The sequence below is a fragment of the Falco rusticolus genome, chromosome 7 (assembly GCF_015220075.1).
Source record: "Falco rusticolus isolate bFalRus1 chromosome 7, bFalRus1.pri, whole genome shotgun sequence".
Taxonomy (NCBI): Eukaryota; Metazoa; Chordata; class Aves; order Falconiformes; family Falconidae; genus Falco; species Falco rusticolus.
In genome coordinates, this window is record NC_051193.1 from 42,672,145 (window position 1) to 42,692,725 (window position 20,581).

At 36.3% G+C, this 20,581-nt stretch overlaps 1 protein-coding gene across 1 annotated transcript in view; it reads left to right on the forward strand.

Annotated features, from left to right (window-relative positions):
- PPP4R3A (protein phosphatase 4 regulatory subunit 3A) overlaps positions 1 to 20,581 on the forward strand; it is a 43,119-nt gene that overhangs the window by 17,181 nt on the left and 5,357 nt on the right. Inside the window, exons 3-12 of the mRNA XM_037394284.1 lie at positions 624 to 722; positions 3,119 to 3,736; positions 12,575 to 12,652; positions 12,756 to 12,872; positions 13,357 to 13,473; positions 14,197 to 14,328; positions 14,431 to 14,533; positions 15,808 to 15,966; positions 17,156 to 17,325; positions 19,181 to 19,323. Coding sequence (XP_037250181.1) covers positions 624 to 722; positions 3,119 to 3,736; positions 12,575 to 12,652; positions 12,756 to 12,872; positions 13,357 to 13,473; positions 14,197 to 14,328; positions 14,431 to 14,533; positions 15,808 to 15,966; positions 17,156 to 17,325; positions 19,181 to 19,323 — 1,736 coding nt within the window. The remainder of the gene's footprint in view (positions 1 to 623; positions 723 to 3,118; positions 3,737 to 12,574; positions 12,653 to 12,755; positions 12,873 to 13,356; positions 13,474 to 14,196; positions 14,329 to 14,430; positions 14,534 to 15,807; positions 15,967 to 17,155; positions 17,326 to 19,180; positions 19,324 to 20,581) is intronic.

The window sequence follows — 20,581 nt, forward strand, 5'->3', positions numbered from 1 at the left end:
GAATTGTAGTTTGAAATGAGTAAATATGGTGTGCTGGTGTCAGTGTAATAAAGATCCATGCTCTTAGGCAATTAACTGTGCATATTTGAGTTTCAGTTCTTGTTTAAAGTTTGTAGGCATCTTGGGGCTGCTTTTTAAGCACATTCTGTGCATCATCACAGTGTCCTTTGGGGCCTGTAAAAATTAAAAAAAGATATTACAACTTTAATCCTACAAAAGATATGCAGTTTCATGTGGTCCAGTTGAAACAGATTTTAAAAAAGAAACAAAACCTGTTGCTTTTGTTACCATATTTTATCAGAGGATGCACTGAGTTAGAAGTACATATTCCAGATGAACCTTTTTGGGATTTGCAATACCATGGTCCCATGAATTAAGAACTAGAATCTTCAGTATCTTTCTGGAACTTCCTTATTGTGATTTATGCAGAAATGGTTTTAATCCTAAGAATTTCAGAACATATGAAAATCTACAAAGTATGATGATTACAGTTGTATTGTAATACTGTCCTGTTATAGTTAGGTATCAAGCTGTTCTTATTTTAAACTTTTACTCTTTAAATACTATTCAGGTTTTTAAAATCTGAAATACAGGGCCTGAAAATATTTTTCCTCTCTTTAAAGGATACCTTGATTGTGTGGTCTGAAGCTGAAAATTATGATTTGGCACTTAGCTTTCAAGAAAAAGCAGGATGTGATGAAATATGGGAAAAAATATGTCAGGTAAGTTTGATAAATCTAAGATTGAAGCAACCTGAATAATTTTAGTATTTGTGTTCAAAATTTTTAGACTGTTCAAAGAGGTGAATCTGAACACAGTAGATGGAAAGTATGGAAAGATACTATCATCGTTGCTACCTCCCCCAAATTTTGCATTTTGAGTTTGAAAACTCTCCTTCCTCCAGAAATTTGATATGAACTTAAACTATGTTGAGGTATTTTTTTAGAGCGTTTTCAGGTCCTTTTGCTCAACATAACTTTTTAGCTCTGTTATCACCCAAGGAAGTTTTAGCTTAAAATGAGTGCTTAAAAAGTTTCATAAAAATTAGTTTTATAATTAACTTTTTCCAATTTTGCTAGAAGGGAAAAGGTTATCTGTCTGAAGTTTTATTGTAGAAAGAAGAATGTATGTGAGCTCTTGCTGAGTTTTATAATGTATTTTTCATGGCTTTAACCATATCTTATTCACATTTCTTTTTCTACATTTCTCATACTTCTCTTTCTCTTACCTCATTCTCCTTTCAGGTGAGGGACTTTCTCAACAGAACTTTTGTCCGTGTGAATGTGACAGCATGCTTCTGTTGAGTGTTAAGATTATGAAAGGTTGATCTAATAGTTGAAGCAGGAGATAGCTCTATCCCTGTATTATCACCTCAGGGCTATAGTTCTTACAGTTTAAAGAAATAAAACAATTTATTTATAGCATGTATATATTTTAACATGTGCTAATTAACTCATTATGTTTTACCATTATGACCGGATGACTATGTAGTCACTGAGTCAGTGTTGTTGCTGGGTAACATTTGATCAGGTACTAACTATTGGTCAATACCCAAAAGAGTTTAGTCAGTTAGTTGTTGTTGTTGTTAGTTCAGTTTGTCAGATCTTTGGGTTTTTTCTTCCATTCCAAGTTTTACATTTTTTCTTAATTTTTATGCTGTATTAGGTGGGATTTCTCTAAATCTGTTGAATTCTTTATGTGCACTCTTGAACAAACATCTGCCTCTGTCTTTTGGAGTTTGTTGTCACTCATTTCTAAAATAAAGCAAAAGACATCTGGTTTTATAGTTGCATGTGTATAGATCATTCCTTTTTTCAGGAATGAGGCTTTTCAACAGTTTACCACTTACGTGAATAAGTACAGAAACTTAGGTAAACCAGGAACCTTAGCAGTCAAAGGACCAAAAGCTGGGGACAGAAACAAAATGGGGGAAAGGGGAAACTGTGTTCTTGGGAAAGAGCCAGATAAGAAGCCCAGCTTCCTCAGCCTCATGTAAAGATCCAGTATTTTTGTAAGAAACCAGTGCCTTTACATCCTGTTTTGAGGCCATGCTATTGTATTTGTGTCTAGTGTATTTGAAAGATCTTAAGCTTCCTCAGTCATTAAAGCGTCTTCTAAAAGGAAAACTTTGATACCACTTATCCTGGAAGTGGCCGCAGTTGTATAAGCAGAACAGTATGTGGGTTTTAACAGCATTTTGTATTTTAATTTTAAGTATAGGCTTGCTGTTATCCATGAAGAATTATTTCTCCCAGATTTTTTTTGCTGATTTTCAGGATTAAAAAGAACAATACCTTCTACTGTTCCACACAGCAGTGCCTTTCTGGATTTCATAAATCAGGCTCTAAGCAGATACAATTAAGATGTCATTAAAGCTGAAACGCTGTGGTGCCCAAGCATCTGTCTCTGTTTTTTTCACTAATTTGTACTTCCTGCAGTTTCATCGTCGTATCTCTAGAGAGATCTTGCAGGTCCTGTGCCTTGTTTTTCTAAAAGCTCCAGATTTCCACTACTCTTTTGTTAATGTTGGTTTGCGTTTTGTGTTCTTAAGAGGGGATTCTGTGCCTCTATGGAGTATTCAAAAAGTACGGGGTAACAGATTGTGACTTGCAGCTCTCCAGAACTGCAAACATAACAAGGCTGGCCTTTCTCTTCTGTGTGAGGTAGTGGAAGCTTTAAAAAGCACCAAGGGCAGTTAAACAGCCTATAGATAAATGTTTAAAGCTGTCACTGCAGTAATGTAATACTGATTTGCATTTGAAAATCTGCAGAAAATAAAGACTGAAAGCAAACTGCTTAGTTCAGTAGTCTCTTAAAAAGTTATCATCCACACTAATGATTATGAATGTCTTTTTTGAGGTACTCAAAATTTAGCTTTATTATTTCTCCTTTTTCTAGAAAACAAGTAGAATTAAATATCTAATGTAGAAATAATTTTGTAAAGCCCTCGGTTTGAAGAAATCTTTTAATTATCTCTTATTTTCCAAACCAGCTGTAAATGTCAACATTAATTTGCCCTTCGATTTTGGCCGTACAAGGAAGAAGTGTGTGACAGTTGTAATTATATTTTTTAAAAAGCATTCAAGTAGCAGTAAACTGAACATATCTTATTTTGTAGGTTCAAGGCAAAGACCCTTCTGTTGATATTACTCAGGACCTTGTCGATGAATCTGAAGAAGAACGTTTTGATGATATGTCATCACCAGGTCTGGAATTGCCGTCTTGTGAATTAAGTCGACTAGAAGAAATTGCAGAACTTGTGGCGTCTTCATTGCCTTCACCATTACGTCGTGAAAAACTCGCACTAGCACTGGAAAATGAGGGCTATATTAAGAAGCTCTTAGAAATTTTTCATGTGTGTGAAGACTTGGAGAACATTGAAGGACTACACCACTTATATGAAATTATCAAGGGAATTTTCCTTTTGAACAGAACTGCACTTTTTGAAGTCATGTTTTCCGAGGAATGTATAATGGACATAATTGGATGCCTAGAATATGATCCGTCTTTATCACAGTCACGGAAACACAGGGAATTTCTGACTAAAACAGCAAAATTTAAAGAGGTGATACCTATATCTGATCCAGAGCTGAAGCAAAAAATACATCAGACATACAGAGTACAATATATTCAAGATATGGTCCTACCCACTCCCTCAGTTTTTGAGGAAAATATGCTCTCAACACTTCATTCTTTCATCTTTTTTAATAAAGTGGAAATAGTTGGTATGTTACAGGTAAGTTTCATGTTTTCGCAGTCTCTTTTATTTGTGCTTGAGTAGAGAAAGTTGGATATTTTTTCCTGGAAAAATTGAGGTGCTTCGGTGGAACCTTCAGTTGTGTGATTCTGAAAGTAATTTTGAAGTGTGACATAAAAGGCAGGGATTTGAGTGCTGAGCTGTTAGATATATGTTCTCATATTTCCAATTTTGGACTAGATTCTTTGTAACTGATTCAAATGCAGCAAACACAGAACCCTGAATGAGGTTGTTTGGAATGAATAGTATTGTTTGCATTTTGAAGCGTTGAAGTTAGTTTTGGTTTTTTTCTGTATTTTGAACCATGACACACACACACCCCACCCCACCCCCAAATTACTTCAACTAGATTTCACAAATACTATCTCATACCAGGATATAACTGTTTCTAATTTTGAAGTAATTTAAATTAGTTGTTTGGAGAGTACAGAACATAAGAGTGCCTTAGGTGCTTGAATATTTTCTTAGTTTGTCTTGTAAGTCGCCAAATAATACTGCTTGGAATTACCAGTTTTTCATGATCTATGTCTTACTGCAAATATAAATAGATTCTACGATGCTTTAGATACTTTACCAGCATGTCTTTAGTATTCTGCACCAACCCATGAACTTCCTGCATGGTGTAGAAGTAGACGGTACATCTCTGTAATGGGAGCTTCCTAAAGCTTGCAACTAACTCAGCAAAGTGTTACAGCACACATATTTTAGTTTGTAGAAGTTAACTATCATTATCTTAATTCTCCTAACATTTAATAAATGAATAGCCACTCTTTGTAGGGGCTATCTGATCTGGAGAAATAGACAAAAATGCTTGCTGCTGCTGATTACCTTAATCATATTTCTCTTCAACTGAATCTCAGAACGCACCCTGCTTATTTTCATGGAAAATACAGCAAAGGAGAGAGAATTCCTTCTGTCAGAACTAGGCCTCCCGACTTTTCATCCACCACACTCAGTTGATCAGAATACTATTGTTTATTAAAGCTCTTGGAGCTTTAATCTGTCATGTCCACACATGTAGTATTTGATAAGTGGCAGATGTGCAAGACATCACCCGGGGCTAGTAGCTGAGGCAGGTGCCTTTTGGTCTGACCATTACTTATTCGAGCAGCCGCTGGAGGCCTGGTGGAACACGTGGGACATCTTCAGTAGTACTAGACCCCACCTTATGCCCAACTGAACCAAACTCCTCACGTCTGTATGTGTGTCCTTGGTAAACAAAGGCACAAATGCGTATCTGAAACAGTCAGAAGACCCTAATGGTTTTGGAGCGGCCAATTTGAGAAAGCTTACAAGCCTGACTCGGAGAGAGTGCTGAAGAAGATTCAGTTAAGGGGTCTCAACTTGAGTATCCAGTATGACTAGTGTCTCTAAAATATCTGGACCTCTTCACAAGGGTTGCTAAAAGCGGAGTCCTGAGGGTGATACATTTTGGTTTGAGGAAGAGAAGGGGCTTGGGAGTCTTGGGTTTCGGTGGCCGATTCTGAGAGGAGTCTTGAACTTTGAAAAGGAGGCTGGGCAAGGAAAAAGGGGACCTGTTCCTGCAGAACTATTAAGGGCATGTTTGCCAGTAATCCCCAGGTAACTTGATGGAAGACTAGTGGCTGATTAGTTTCCTTTTTTCTGTCTCTTACAATCTGTGTTACATTAATAGACAGAGGGTAAGCTGGTGTTAGAATATCAAGGTTTAGTGTGGTTGTGAAACTTGTTAGTTGCCATTTACAGTTGAAATAAAGGTTCAGATCTGATGTTGGTTGTGTGACTGCAAGTTTCTGAACCTTATTTTCACTTCTGTTGCTTTTGTCTGTGGTTGGGAATAAAGTATACTCCCTGTGTGTTGGAGCCAGAAGAATTAGCACTGCATCACTGTCAAAGTTAGGTAAATATTTCAAATTGTTCAAGTGCTTTCTACAGCTCTGAGGAGCCAAGAGCTGTAGTGCACAAGGAAGAAAATACATCCTGTGCTATATTACATTTCCTATTCCTTTCACAGTACAGCTCTGTAACATGGAGGGGGAACTCCCTGAATTTATAAACAAGAATCTGTTGGAAATTGACATTTATGATCAATTCTTGGTTTTGAGAGAATTAAAAAAAGCTATCACAAATTCTATGCCCGTTGCATTTCTAAGAGATCAAAAGGCTTGACTTACTGATTTTTCAAGTTCTCACAGTGTAGCTCTCAACCAGGTTTTAGACCTACTTACCTGGCATTTATTTATTTATTCATTTCTTTATAGAGCAATATGTCAGGTTGTGCTTTTCTGTAATCTCTGCCGCCTAAAGTTCCATTTTTCCCTTTCCTTTTTCTACCCCCTCCTTTCCCACAGTCCATGTATAAAATATATGATTCTGTTCCTTCTCATTTCTTTAAGCAGAATAAATAATGTTCTGAGAGCAAAATTAGAAGACTGCTTTTGTTGATTGCACTACTACAACTAATTCTTAAGGCCTTTCTTCCATTATGTATGGTTCAGCACCTTTTTCTGTAGCTGGTTGTGTTATGATACTTTCGTGGAGGTGGAGGTGTTATTTCATGAAGGATTTAAAGTTGTCTAATTGGAGTTCCTGGCATTCATTATTTTAGATGAGATGCTGGTGGTCACTAACTGTATGTGTGTACATTAGAAGCTGTTTCTTTTATAAGTCATTATTAACTGCACGGTTTCTGGGTTGCTTCATGGTAGTTTATTGGTAGCCATGGATGAGTCTCAAGTTTGTAGTTGATGCATAATACAGGTTGTTAATGCTTCTGCTGTTGATTTTAGGTTTCCTCTCCTGGACCGTTGAGAGTGTGACAAATGAGTGATCTTTTTAGGAAATTTTACTTCTCAGATTAAAAGTAAACTCCCTAAGCAGCTGATACCCTGCGATATACTGCAACTGTTGTGTGTACAACTGAGATGTTTTATTTTTTTTTCTCTCTCACTGGCTGTGAAGGAGAAGAAAAACTTACTTCTACCATGAAAAAAGGATGAGCTCTAAGGAGCCCTTTTCATGTCCTGCTGTGTATCAACTACAGTGGCACTTGGCAATATCCTCATCTCAAATTAACTCAGCCATACATTAGTTACAGAAAAGTGACTAGAATTGGCTACAGATTGTGCCATTTTTATTTTTTTTTGATAGGCCAGGTGACTTTACTCAGAATTACCACTGTGTCTTACTTAAGGTATTTGGTGTCAAGATAGGACATCTAAGGTCGCTGACATTTAAGGTTGGTTTTTCAGCTACAGCTAGTGAGTTCTGTAAATAACAATAGGCTGATTCTTAAGAATTCTGGTTTTGTTAGGAGAGATTTTGGACGTCTTTAAAAAAAACAACATAAATTCTATAGTCATGGAAGATACCTGCTTCCATGATTTTGCTTTCTTCAGTAGGCAAGTAACTTCTGCCCATTCTGTGGTAAAACCAAAACCAGAAAATAGGTCACCTTTGGCATTTAGGGTTATGAACTGTATTCCTCGTTCTGTGTTCATTAAGGTTAGCTTTCCCATAATCTTTATAAAAATACTTACACTGATAGGCTTTTCCAAGAAATGGAGGTTAGCTTCTTTGTGTTTCATTGTCTTAAGATCTGTCGCTTTAAGTAACTACGTCAAAATCTCACTAAACTAGATACTGTTGATCACGATGGATAATAAACCCATGATACTACAGAATTAACTGCTGTGGAAACCTACTCAGTTGTAGGTTTTATGATTCACTATATGTAAGATATGAGAGAGGTATATAACTTTTTTTTCCAATTTCAGCCCCTCTTAATATGCTCTTACTGCTTGGGGTCCAGCCTGTTCTAGTCTTGAGATGTCATAGCCACCAAGAAACCTTGCTGAAACACGGAGTTCACCAAGTGTTGAGTGTGGGGGTGGGACAGGTAAGTGGTGTTTCTTACTTTATATGACGCTCTTTTGCAATTTGAAAAATACATACTAATGTTCACACTGGAGGCCACCAGTTCTTTCCCTTTGTATTATTAACTAGTTCTTAAAAACAAAAACTTGCAAAACTGCGCCATAGAGTGAGCAAACACTGTTTCCTTCCGTTCTGTCCCCCCTTTCATTGGCGTATTCTTTTTACCAGCAAGATCCTGCGGTGTTTTTCCAGAATATGGAACATTGTTAGGATAAATTTTGTGCGGTTAGACTTCAGAGTCTTTTATTTTCAGGAAAGTACAGAGTAGAAGGGGAAGATTGGACGTATGTTAAAATAATATATGTGCCTAGTAGAGCAATGATCACATGGCATTACTGTACTGGTAAATCAGCTTTTTAAAATACAGAAATCAAATTACTGATAGTCCCCATCTCCCTTTTCAATAACTAAAAAATCGTAGGCATTTAGGTGTATCTGTATATTTTACTGTATTTATATATAACAATGGGCTGGGTTTAATTTTGAAAGTGGTTTTACGGATGGTTACTTATAAACAGAAGAACCCCATGGATGTAAATGTAATTATTGGTAGTTGTTTTAGAGGAAGAATTTTGTCAGTGCATGTTGGTAGGTTTGCCCAAACATATTAGGACTGGAACATCTGCCAGCCTGCTGTTTTTCAGTAGTTGGCTCAGGAATAACCCTGGAGATTACTTTCAGCAGAATTTACCTTGCAATAAAGTACAAAAGGATGTCACCTTCTGGGTGAAATGACTTAGTGAAAGAAGTTTGCAAGTGGTGCATGCTAATAATTTCTGACATGAACTTCTTCATTGTAGCAAATTATTTTCAATGTGTACAGAAACTGCAGATGTGATTAGGTGGATCCTGCTGGTGTTTCAGCATGTTGTCTCAGGTGGAAATAGCTTATTGATAGCTCATGAAGGCATGTGTGGGAAGGCAGTCTGAGATAAAAGGGACTGAAACATTTTAAACTCTAAAATCTTCCAGTGTGGTATCAGGAAGGAATGTTCTGTTTGATGGTAACGTTTTATGAAACTCACTTTCTGGGCTGAAATATTATTTCTGCCTATAATGAATATGGAGGTAGAAAATAGCATGGAAGATATCCTCTTTTTCCAGGTTAGGTGTCACTGAGTTTCTTGGATTTTTTTGAGAAAGGGATGTTTTTCGTCATTTTTCTGTAATCGCACACATGAAGTATTGGATAACTGAAAGTTAATTTAAGAGACGCCTGCTTTTGAAAATGCTTTAAGTGCCTTTTGGGAGGAGGAGAACTGCTTTGAAAGTTGAATCAGAAATTTGAATGGTGTCTTTTTTTGGATCCTACTTTGTCTGTGGGTTTTCTTGTTTTTAAAGTTATAAATGATTGAGCAAGTAGATGACCCGGCTCAATTTTATCTCATGAACTTTGAAGCGTATTAAATCATAGGAGCATCTGCTTAGATGCTGCAAAAGCATAATGGAATATACTTAGTGTTTGATATATGCATAGTTTAAGTATTGCACATTTAATGTGAAGTACTTAATGGGAAAATAGCTAGCTTCTACAATTACCCTGTAAACTGTCGTTTGCAGTTTCAGTTTCTTGGAAAACAGTTGTGACGTTCACAGCCTCTTATGATACATCCAAATGGGTTTTGATACTTCTCTGCATGAGGAGGCCAGATACTGCAAAGAATTAGGCGTTTGGGCCGTGTTCATTTCACAGATATTTTTGGGGGGATTTCTGCAAGTTGGGAAAAAGAAAACAATTGAGCTTGTGTAAATCTAGCATTTGGTGTTGGTGCTTTGTGACTTCTAAAAGATGTGAACTCTGCTCTCAGACTGCATTTCCATAGATTCTGGTAGTGTTGCTCAGGAATGTTGTCTTTAGGTACGCCGCCCTTGTCAGTAATTTTACAGCTTGAGAGAGAATGTCTTGTATTTAGAATGTTCACTGCAATGACAATTTCTCTATAAATGTCAGAGAATTGGGGGTTTTCCCATCAGTAACAGCCTCTCTACCTTTCATTAAGTATCTGGAATGAGGTAACTCCTAAAAGCATTTCGGGGCTAAGGTGTAACTGCAAAGGTAGTAAGAGGTTGGTTTTGTTTTCTTGGAATAATTGCCTACATATTTTTATTATTAAATTATTAATAATTTACTACATTTTATCCATGTAAGGGGAGGGGGGATGCTTCGAATCACTCAGATCTATCTTAATTCATCTGATTTTTAAATAGACTGTAGTAGTTCTGAAGTCTAGAGATTTCAGATAATCCTATTAATTTAAGAATGCAATGGATTTAGTAGAGTTTGGGAGAGGAGGTGGTGTGGGAAATGATTCAATGTTATATTTAATACAGAAGTGTAAAATACTGTGTTATAGTATGTATGTGGAAGGATGAAAAATGGTTACATACCGAACTTCTGCAGATTCTTCCTGAAATGTCAGCGTTGATGTCTTTCATCACTTCCCAATGTTAGGAAGTCTCCTCTACAAATCCAAAACACATGCAAGCCCAGTAACAGGGTGAGTGGGTTGGCCTCCTCTGTGGATAGCCATATCTTGACCCTGGCAGGGATGTGGCAAGATCTGGTCAGAGCGCTGAGCTGGGATCCTGCCCACGCCTTCTCCTGCCCAGCGAGGCCCTGCCTGTCGTGCTCTGAGCCGTGTAGTGCTGCAGGTGCAGCTTCCCTGGCTGCCTCGGTCACCGGGGCTCTGCAGTGGGTCATAAACAAGACCCATGTATCACCAGCAGCAGTGTAGGGGCTCCTGTCTTTCCACATTTTGACTTGAAAAAAATAATTTGATGCTTTGGGTAGTATTTGCACCTTTTTTTTACACGGAAGCACACTTAATCATGGCTCTGACATATTGAAATACTGAAATTTGCATTCTTTTTTTGCAGTGATCATTCTGAGATATTCTGTGGTACTGACTTGCACTTACTGTCAGGTATTATGAAGGAGGTGAAAAGTTAATTTCACACTTAGAGTGGAAATAGAGGTTATGCTTTCCAGTTGGTGATAAGCATGGATCTTGTCAATAGTTTTGACAGATAAGATTAGTTTTACATCTTGATCAAAATAGCAAACAGATAAATGGAAGCAAACTACTTAGCCTTTTCTTAAATGCACTGCTAATGATGGAGAATAACTTGATGTTCTTCAAAAGAACTGGTTTTTTTGTTTCATTTTTTCCATTTTGTGTTGGTTTTTTAATTTTACTGAACAACTATGTCAGTATCTCTACTGTGTGTTAGTTATGTTACCTGTGAATGTCTAATGAATTAAACAACAGAAACTTACCAAGCCATATAGCAGCTGGACAGCAGGTAGTCAGGTCACCCTTGTATGCTTCACAGCTTAAGTTACGTTTCTTGAAATCAAAGACCTTAATAGTTGTTTTGAACATGTTTGACAGTTGAAATGTTGAAGTCAAACTTTACATTTCCAGCTCTCTGTCGTCTGGAGCAAATTTCAGGAAACTTCAAATGAGGCCTCACCTCTTATTTTTCTTTTGATTTTGAAGCAGTCACAGAAATACCACTGAAATTGTGTCCAGAAATCATTCTTTTTCATCATCACTGTTAGGTCAGGTTAGAAGCACAGCGCATTAAACAAGAGGAAACATGGGGCGTAACCTAAATACAGGGTTTTCCTCACAGTGTGGTGTGTTGAAATGCCTTGTAGGGTAGTAGGTCATGCCAGCCTATCTGGGGTTGATTTGTGCTGTGCAGTGCCATGTAGAGAGCGTGGATTGCGTTGTGACAGTCCTGTAGCTGCCTTAGCGTGGTGTGCTGTTGGAACTGAGGTACTCAGGTTCTCAGCAAGGCTGCAGGGTGAGCCTGGATGAGATACCTAGATAATACGCAGTTGTAAAAAAGTTCATGTGGATGTATCTGAAGTACTTTCACGGTTCTGCTTTATGCTGCGTAAACATAAGCAAGGCAACTTTGTTTTCTAGCACTATGGTTTTGGGATGGAGGGATGTTGCACATGGTGTACTGACTTCACAAGAAAGAACACTGGCAGCTTAGAAAAAACCTGTTCATATCTGATGTACAGGTATCCTTTTCAAGCAGGTGCTGTCTTACTACTGTATAATATTGGGGAAAGGATGGGGAAGGTTTTATTTCTGGTTTAATCTTCTGGTTGTTAGAACTGTGAAGGTTATGGGAAGCTGAGTATTGCTGCTGCTTTCAGGCTAAACACGTTCGTAATGCCTTGGCTGTGTAGTTTTGCTAAGGTACAGCAGCATGAAAAATAGCAGCATGGTTTTTGATTGCTGCCAGCCAGAATGCTCAATAAATGCTGTATGTAATAGGATCAAAATAGTTATTTTGATTTGATTTCTAGAATTCACCTTTCACAACATTGGGGGGAAAGAATCTACAACGTTCTTACTGTTAGGCAGCTCACCCTTCATGGTATCCGTGCTTTAGTTCTGCTGCAAGGATCTCGTAACATTTCAAAGATATATGTGTGTGTAGGGCTGAGACCATGTTTATAAATGTATGTAATGTGTATATATATATAAATAAATATTTCTAAATATATGTAAACAGTTGAAGCAAAAGTATTGTAGTGTGGTTTAGGGGGATGGGCACGTTACAAGGAGGAGGGAAGTTAAAGAAAAAGTCATAGACAAAATGATGAGAATGCCAGTAGAACTAGAAAAAGGACAACCGAAAGGCAATGCAAGATATGTAGGAACGGAGAGTTAAGTGTTGGGGGGTGGAGTGGTGCTGAACATAATGAAAGCTCAAAAACAAGATTCATATTAATTTGTTTGAAAATTGAATGATTAATTACAGTACACAAGCATATGTTCTCTTAATTGCAGGAGGCATGGTTTAGAAGAACTTTATATTATACTTAGCTGCCTTTTTGATTTTGTCAAATAAACAAATGGTATTGTTTTGCCTTTGTAGGAAGATGAAAAATTTCTGACAGACTTGTTTGCACAACTAACAGATGAAGCCACGGATGAGGAGAAAAGACAGGAATTGGTAAGAAGACTGTAAAATATACATGAAAGGGACAGTTGCTACAAAGTGATACATGCATCTTTTTTTTTCAGTTACTAACTAGTATATTATTACTGGTTTTCAGGTAAATTTTCTGAAAGAGTTTTGTGCATTCTCTCAAACACTGCAACCTCAAAACAGAGATGCATTTTTCAAAACCTTGTCTAATATGGGCATACTGCCAGCACTAGAAGTCATATTGGTAAGTCAGTTCAAATTTATTTGTGAACAATTATCTCCAGAGAGGTTTTTTTAAAAAAGTAAGTATGCCAAACCTCAGTCACATGGTTTTCTGAAGGGTTTGCTTTGTCTTAGCTTAGCGTGAGATTCAGAACATTTTAAACATTTTTGTAAAACTTGAAAAGTAGTTAAAATATGACATTGGTAAGTGCCTTGGCACTTTTATATTTTTGTTTTCTCATCTGCTTTCCTATCTTCACATGCTGCTTGGTGTACACTTAAGTAAAAAAATAGGGAACTAGATCAAAGGGCAGGGAAACCATAACATTTATTTTGCCCCACAGTTGTCAAATGTACAAAGAGGTTAGAGTCAATTATGTTTTAGAATACAGTTTAGTAATAGGTATGACTTGTAAGTAGGAATTAAAAGATACTTACTTTCTTTTCTTCATTCAGTTTAAGCCTTTATTTTGAGGAAACATAAACGGTTTTATTTGACTTTTCAGGGTATGGATGATGCACAAGTACGAAGTGCAGCCACTGATATATTCTCATATTTGGTTGAATACAACCCATCCATGGTACGAGAGTTTGTCATGCAGGAAGCACAGCAGAATGATGATGTAAGTAGAGGGTCCTCAGAAATGTGTGTATTTTTTTTTTAAATTACTGGTTTATATTTACAACTGTATGAGTGACATGAGTCCTCATTCTGAAGAAGTATGGAATGTAGTCATGATGGTTACAGGGTACTGAACTACTGTGGTTTTAGAAGTTCTGTTAGTCAGGGGACATGAGTGTTTGCCCATTTACATATTCTTGTTCTATTGAGTGTAAAATAAAGCAGCTTAGCATAAATCACCATTTTGGTAAACATCAGCTGTCATACAAGCAAAAAAAAATGTTTTTTAATTGTGGCTTCCTTTAAATGCAAAGTATAAATTTCAGTCTTGATCTTAGCATGTACACGTGTTTTTAATTTACTTGTAAGAAACCTGTGTTCATTTTAATGTCGTGCACATTGAAAGTGGAATCATGGTCCTAAGTGTTCAAGACTAAAGGCTAAATTAGATTGTTAATTTCAGAACGTGTTTTAGCTGCTTGCCTTTTTACTGTTGAATAACTTAACCAGAATGTGTCGCTGGGCTGTAAAGTTAATTTGTTTCTGTTAAGTTTAGGGTTGGTGGTGTAGTTTACATTGTACAAAATTTTGATAAAGCACCATCTCTGACCAGGTGGGGTCACCCTTTCAGAAGGTAATTTCTGAATTCTGAAGACTGGGGGCAAGGGAGTAGCATTAGAATTGACTTTTGCTTTTTTTTTTTTTTCTTTTTCCCTCCTGTTAGGATATATTACTCATTAACCTCATTATAGAACACATGATTTGTGACACAGATCCAGAACTTGGAGGGGCAGTGCTACTCATGGGTTTACTTCGTACTTTAGTTGATCCAGAAAATATGCTTGCCACTGCCAATGTAAGTAAATGCCTTCAAACAAAACTACCTTTGGTGTTTTTAGAGTATTTGATGATATGTATTACATATAGTTTGTTGGTTGTTTTTTTTTTCATTCTTTAGAAAACAGAAAAGACAGAGTTCTTGGGTTTCTTCTACAAACATTGTATGCATGTTCTCACAGCCCCTTTATTGGCCAATACTACGGAGGACAAGCCTAGTAAAGGTAATGGCACGCTGGCTTTTGGGCACATCAAGGTGGTTGAATGTCAGTGTTTAAAATAGAATAACAAGGAATGTTTTTTGTTTTAAGGAGAACCTGAGACTGTGATACATAGTTCAGAGTAAAATGTTGATTCATGATTTAGTCATTTAAATAATTTATAAGTAAAATCAGCAGACACCTGCTTTAAGAACTGAACAGCATTTCCTGGAGATTTTGCTTCAGCAAAAATTAAAGTATTTGTATAGTTTTTAGTAACTCAACGGGACTGTTCATTGACACAGAATTGTAAATATGCGTAAGAGTTTTTTAAGGTCAGGAATTACTAGAGAGGATGCAAAAGTGCCCCTGATAAGGTGTGTATCACAATACTGTGCTGAATTTGAGGGTATTGGTTCTACATCAGACTAAGAACACAGAGATCTGTGATGATAACTGTTCTTGCTGGCTACTAGCAGCAACACTGTTTGTTTATTAATAGTATAACACATCTAAAATGGAGGTAAAATGAGAGATGTAAATGAGACATAAATGTCCTCTCAACTTTTTAATTTATCGTATAGTTTTCCAAGGGATTACTTAAATTAATCTGTTCTATTTCAGCTGGCTCCCGGATAGATTGGGAGTGAGATTTTTTACCATTTAAAATACTTGTGTTCTTTAGCGGTAGACAACCTGGCAATATTTTTAAAAAGGTAACACTACATTTAAAAAAAAGAATAAATCTAACGTTTATTTATTATTTGTCTACTTAAAAGCAGGGTTTGTGTTGTTTTGTATATGTTGTTATGATTATGTCCTAGAAGTATTAAAAGAGCCCGAGATTTCTTGCATAGTACTTTTGTTAAAAGGCATAATAGATCACATTTTTAGTACAGACTGAAGTCAAGGCACTGCATATAGGGCAATACTTTGATACAGACGTGGACATCCTAATGAGATTTGGTTAAATAAGCCTCGCTGCTCCTGCTGGTGTGAAGTTCTATGTTCTCTGAACTTTCAAACACTGATTTAAGACAGACAAAATGTAATTGTTTCTATAGTTTAAGAGGATTTCCTGCCATGTCTATATAAATAGAAAATACTCAGTCTATAATACGTTTGTTCAATTTCTGTTTTGAAGACTAAACATACCCTGCAGCATGTTCCCTAAGCTATCTGTGGGAATATACAAGAACTTGGAAATGTTTACAAGACTGCAGTTGAGTATTAGAAGTTTGCTTCTGGAGGCAGTATCCTAGATATGTTTAATTATTTTGGTTTTGGTTTTATTACAGATGATTTTCAGACAGCCCAACTCTTGGCATTAATACTGGAATTGTTAACTTTCTGTGTAGAGCATCATACTTACCACATAAAGAACTACATCATTAACAAAGATATCCTGCGAAGGGTACTTGTTCTCATGGCCTCGAAGCACGCTTTCTTGGCATTGTGTAAGTTTGAAAGCTAAAGAATAAACTAGTATTTTGTGAATGTGGAGTGTTGCATCTCTTCGTTCTGCTGGAAGAAATCTTGTGTTTTGCATACCAATTTATATGTTCGTCAGCTAGTATTAGTAAATAAGTTTACATTTATAGATGTCTTTTTTTCTAAAAAGCAGAAGGATTTTTGTTAATCTCAAGGTAGAGGTGAATTGAAAAGATGGTATCTCAGTACTCAGTATCCTAAGAGAACCATTGTAAGTTTTGATATTTTTTAGTAGACATTATCAAAGGTATTTAATTAGAGATACAGTTATCTGATTGCATTAAAACACACAGAAGCTCATTGTGCTGCTCTTCAAACTCTAGTAGTTCTTGACCATGCTCTGCACAGTAATAACAAAGCAGTGTGACTTAATTTTGGAGGCAAGGAAGAGATTTTTTCCATTATTCTGTTGTGCACATAGAGTAAAACAAAGTCTGAAGTTGACTGAGCAGTGCCATGCAATAAGATGGAACTTTTAAATTTGTGACTGATTCACCTGAGGTTGGGTTTAGAAAACTTGAATAATCTTTTTTCATGTGCATCTAGCTGCAAACCAAAATGTGCTGCCTTGTAGTGAGATGACCTTCTGCTTTCTCTTTATGCGTGGACATTCATGTACTTGTGTATGCTTTCGGGAAAAGCTTTAAACTGGATGTATATTAACTCTTTGGTTTACTACATGTGTGAAGAAAATGTAATTTACAGATTTTAAAATGAGATAGTTTTCATCCTAATCAAACAGGGCTTCATTGAATGTAATCAAACTTACATTTGAATAATAGGAATGATAAGCAAATTTCCCAGTTCTACTGGGAAAATATTTTCCCTTTATCATAAGTAATTTAAAAAATGAAGATACACCTTTATGTTAGTAGTAATATAGTTAAACAGTAGTATATTATTTCTTCAGTGAACAGAAGTGGTTTCACTTGTACAAATATATGGAGAATTTCTTTATGATAAAATAGACAAGTAATCTTCAGCAGTATAGTCAAGACTGTTGAGAAGCATAGAATTAGCTGAAAGTATTGTCTGGTTCTAATAATGTAATGCTGTATAAAAACTGAGGTTGCAGATTGCCCCGAGTAATTTCTGGATTTTTTTTCGTCTAAATTTAAAAATTTTAAAATTCTTATGGCAATATTTCTGTTTCAGGTGCCCTTCGTTTCAAGAGAAAGATAATTGGGCTAAAGGATGAATTCTACAACCGTTATATAATGAAAAGTTTTTTGTTTGAACCTGTGGTCAAAGCATTTCTAAATAATGGTTCCCGTTATAATCTGATGAACTCTGCCATAATAGAGATGTTTGAATTTATCAGAGTGGTGAGTGCTGTTACGTACTGAAGATACTTGTTGGATTGGTTAATCTTGGTGGTTCAAGATGACTTTTCTTTTTACTTGTTACCCTAAATTATGCTGTCATAATGGGACCATGTGATACTGTATTTAAATGAACTTTCTTTTATATCAATGTTACATATTTGTACATGTTCTTTCTTACATTCAAGCAGTACCATAACTTGAAAATTAAATTCAGTCAAGAGTGTATTCACAGTAACAAGATTTGCAAAGGCAGTGCTAAGCAACTTTCATCATGCAGATTGGATGATACTGTTATGACAGGAATGTGATTTGAAGCTATTGCTATAAACCCATCAAATTTAGCTGTGCTTTGTGATGTCAGTTAACAGAATATGGAAATATACAGAAGAGATACCAGGGGTTTTTGTGTATACTAAAGGAGTGATAGAAAGTTTCTTCCATGGGGAGTCTCTCGAAGTGCTCATGCCAGTTTGGCTGTCTGCACAGTACTGTTTCCTCACTGCTGTTTGCATCCAGATTCTGACAAGATTCTGCACAGACCATAAATGTTGTAAGTGGGGCCAAGCTAGGGTGCAGACAGTTGTGGAGGGTTAAGTAGGTGAGGAAAAAAGGAGGTTTTGTCACCTTTTGCTGTCTTCCATGCTGATGACCTCTTTCCTCTTTAAGCTGGGACTCAAGGTGATTTAAGACTGAGATGACCTAATCATCATGGAAGAGTTGATGTAAAAATGGTTTTGAAGCCATGAAAAAAGTTAATCCATATAGGTGATGGCACTGACTTCTGTGCTGTGGTCTTTCAGTACTCCGTGAGACTGGGTGCTGATTCTACAGTTTATGCTATGGGGAAATAAATGATCTTCTATTTTGTTATCCTCTCTTTGACATAGATACCCAGGTTGCATTTCAAGAACACTTCTTGGCATCTCCCAATATTTTTTGTCAACTTTTTTTATCTAGGTTTGTTTTTAAAGAGAGAAAATGTATAAGAAGTGTGGTTTTGTTGTTGCTGATGTATTTACCTTTCATAAGAGGTGACCTTTGAGCATGTAGCCAAAAAGGAAAATAATCAGTGTATTAAGATTTATGTTGCTTTGTTTGTCCTTATTAGATGATAATTCAGGTGTTCATTCTGCAGTGTATTCCCGGGGCTGTGCGGTGCTAAGAAAGCCAGACAGTGCACAGGAGCAGTTTTCCTGCTGCAGTGTGCAGAGCTGTGCTGCTCTCAGCTGCCTAGGGTGGCTTTGGGCAGCCACAGCGCTAAACTGAAATAGCAGAACAGCTGGGAGGCTTTTGTAAAGGACCTTGACCAGCACTGTGCGGCAACAAAGGAAAAACTTGATGTTTGTTTCTAATGAAAAATGTCTTCCTTGTTCTCATCCTAAACGAATGCATTGAATAATTATTTTTGTATAAGTAATTTATTTGCAGCAAGGAAAGAAACAATATGAATGTGAAGTCTGTATCTCATAGACATATTTTTTCATCGAGTGATTACAACAGACACCAGTTAATCTATCAGTGTAAAAATATTTACAAGTTTCATTGGGAAAGACCTGTTAGATTTGGTTTTGGTATAATTTTCTATCGGGGTTTTAGAATCCGTGTTCAGGAGAGGATACTGCTAGAAATTTGCTGCTGTTATGCCTGTTTTGCTAATCAAATATTTGAAGCTCTAGATTTTTAACTACACTTGTATGTGTAATATTCATTTTAGCATAAGTAAATTAATAGGGTGCTTCCTATGGAATGTTAATAAAAAATCCCTCATTTGAGTTATTTTCTATTAAATAAATTCATTTCAATTAAAATAATCATAGCATAAAACAATTTGCTTTATGTTTGTTCATTCCTGTAGGAAGATATAAAATCGTTAACGGCTCATGTGATTGAAAATTATTGGAAGGCGCTGGAAGATGTAGATTATGTGCAGACATTCAAGGGACTGAAACTACGATTTGAACAACAAAGGGAAAGACAAGATAATCCAAAACTTGACAGGTAAAATGCACTAAATGCTCTTACTAGTATATTAGTGCTTTACTAGTTTAGACTCCTGCTTGCATCTTAAGCACTGTTGAATTTACCTGTTTAAAAGTGTGATTTTCAGATGTGTCGCTTCAAACTCTTGATCAGCTTTCAGCTAGCATTAGTTGCTGGACCCCCAGTAATAATGCTAAGTTGTTATATCCTAAACTTATGAACACTATTTTGATGAGGCTGGAAGCCTGTCAAGTGAAGTTCATTTGCCCAAATAGCAGATTCCCACTGTTTCTTTTAAAGGATTATTCAGTTGTGAATTTCCATTCTGTGGATTTTTCCTTCAAAAATTCACATCAGATTTCCTTTTATTTTAATTAGTTTGGAGAGTAGTTATTTAGATAAGCTCTACCAAAATGATTGAGAAATAGAATATACTAAGAAATTTTCAGAGAATGCTTTTTTGTCACTGTTAATTTGCTGATGGAGTAAAAAATAATTTGATGTAACACGTGAATCACTCCTCCTGTTTGCCAGAACAGAAGTTCCCTTCCTTAGTACGCAGTTACCTAAGGTTAAAAGGTTAGGGTGTATAAAAATAGGAAGTTTAGGACTTTTTACTCCATTTATTTTTGTCAAATGTTATTACTACAAATGTGTAGTTTCATTAAAAGAAAACGTACTGCTTGTGTGAATAAATGAGTTACTCTTTAAGAATTGTTAGCAAGACCTGTTCTTGTTCGGTTGTCCCAAGTTTGTGTGAAAACAGTTTAAGAAATTAATCCTAAATAGTCATACTAGGACATCCTTAAATTTCAGACTTTTAAGCTATTTTATTTTCTGCCACAAGATTTCTTAACCAATATTTAAATTTCGGACTGGTACAATTAAAATGAGAGTGTAATCATAGATTTGTTTTTAAAATGTTGAAGCATTTTCAAAAGTATACATGGGATCTGCAGTTTTGGGTAGTAGTATTTTACAGGTGAGACGATCTTGGCTTGTGTCAGCTTAAGCTTATTGTTTTAAACAGCTGTGAAATTCAAGCCTATGATTCTTGCATTAATGCATGTGTTAGAAAGAGCACCCAGCCACTTCCTTCAGTAACTTCCATTTAGTATAGGAAGTAAAACATTAGGCTTTTCTTGGCTTAAGTTGAGCTAAGTTGATTGTGTATAGGGGTGTTGCTTGACTTTATCCAGCAGAAAATTATAGCTTCAAGGTCTGTAGCTCAACCAGCCAGCTTTTTACTTTCTTTCTTCATCTTACATAGTGGCTG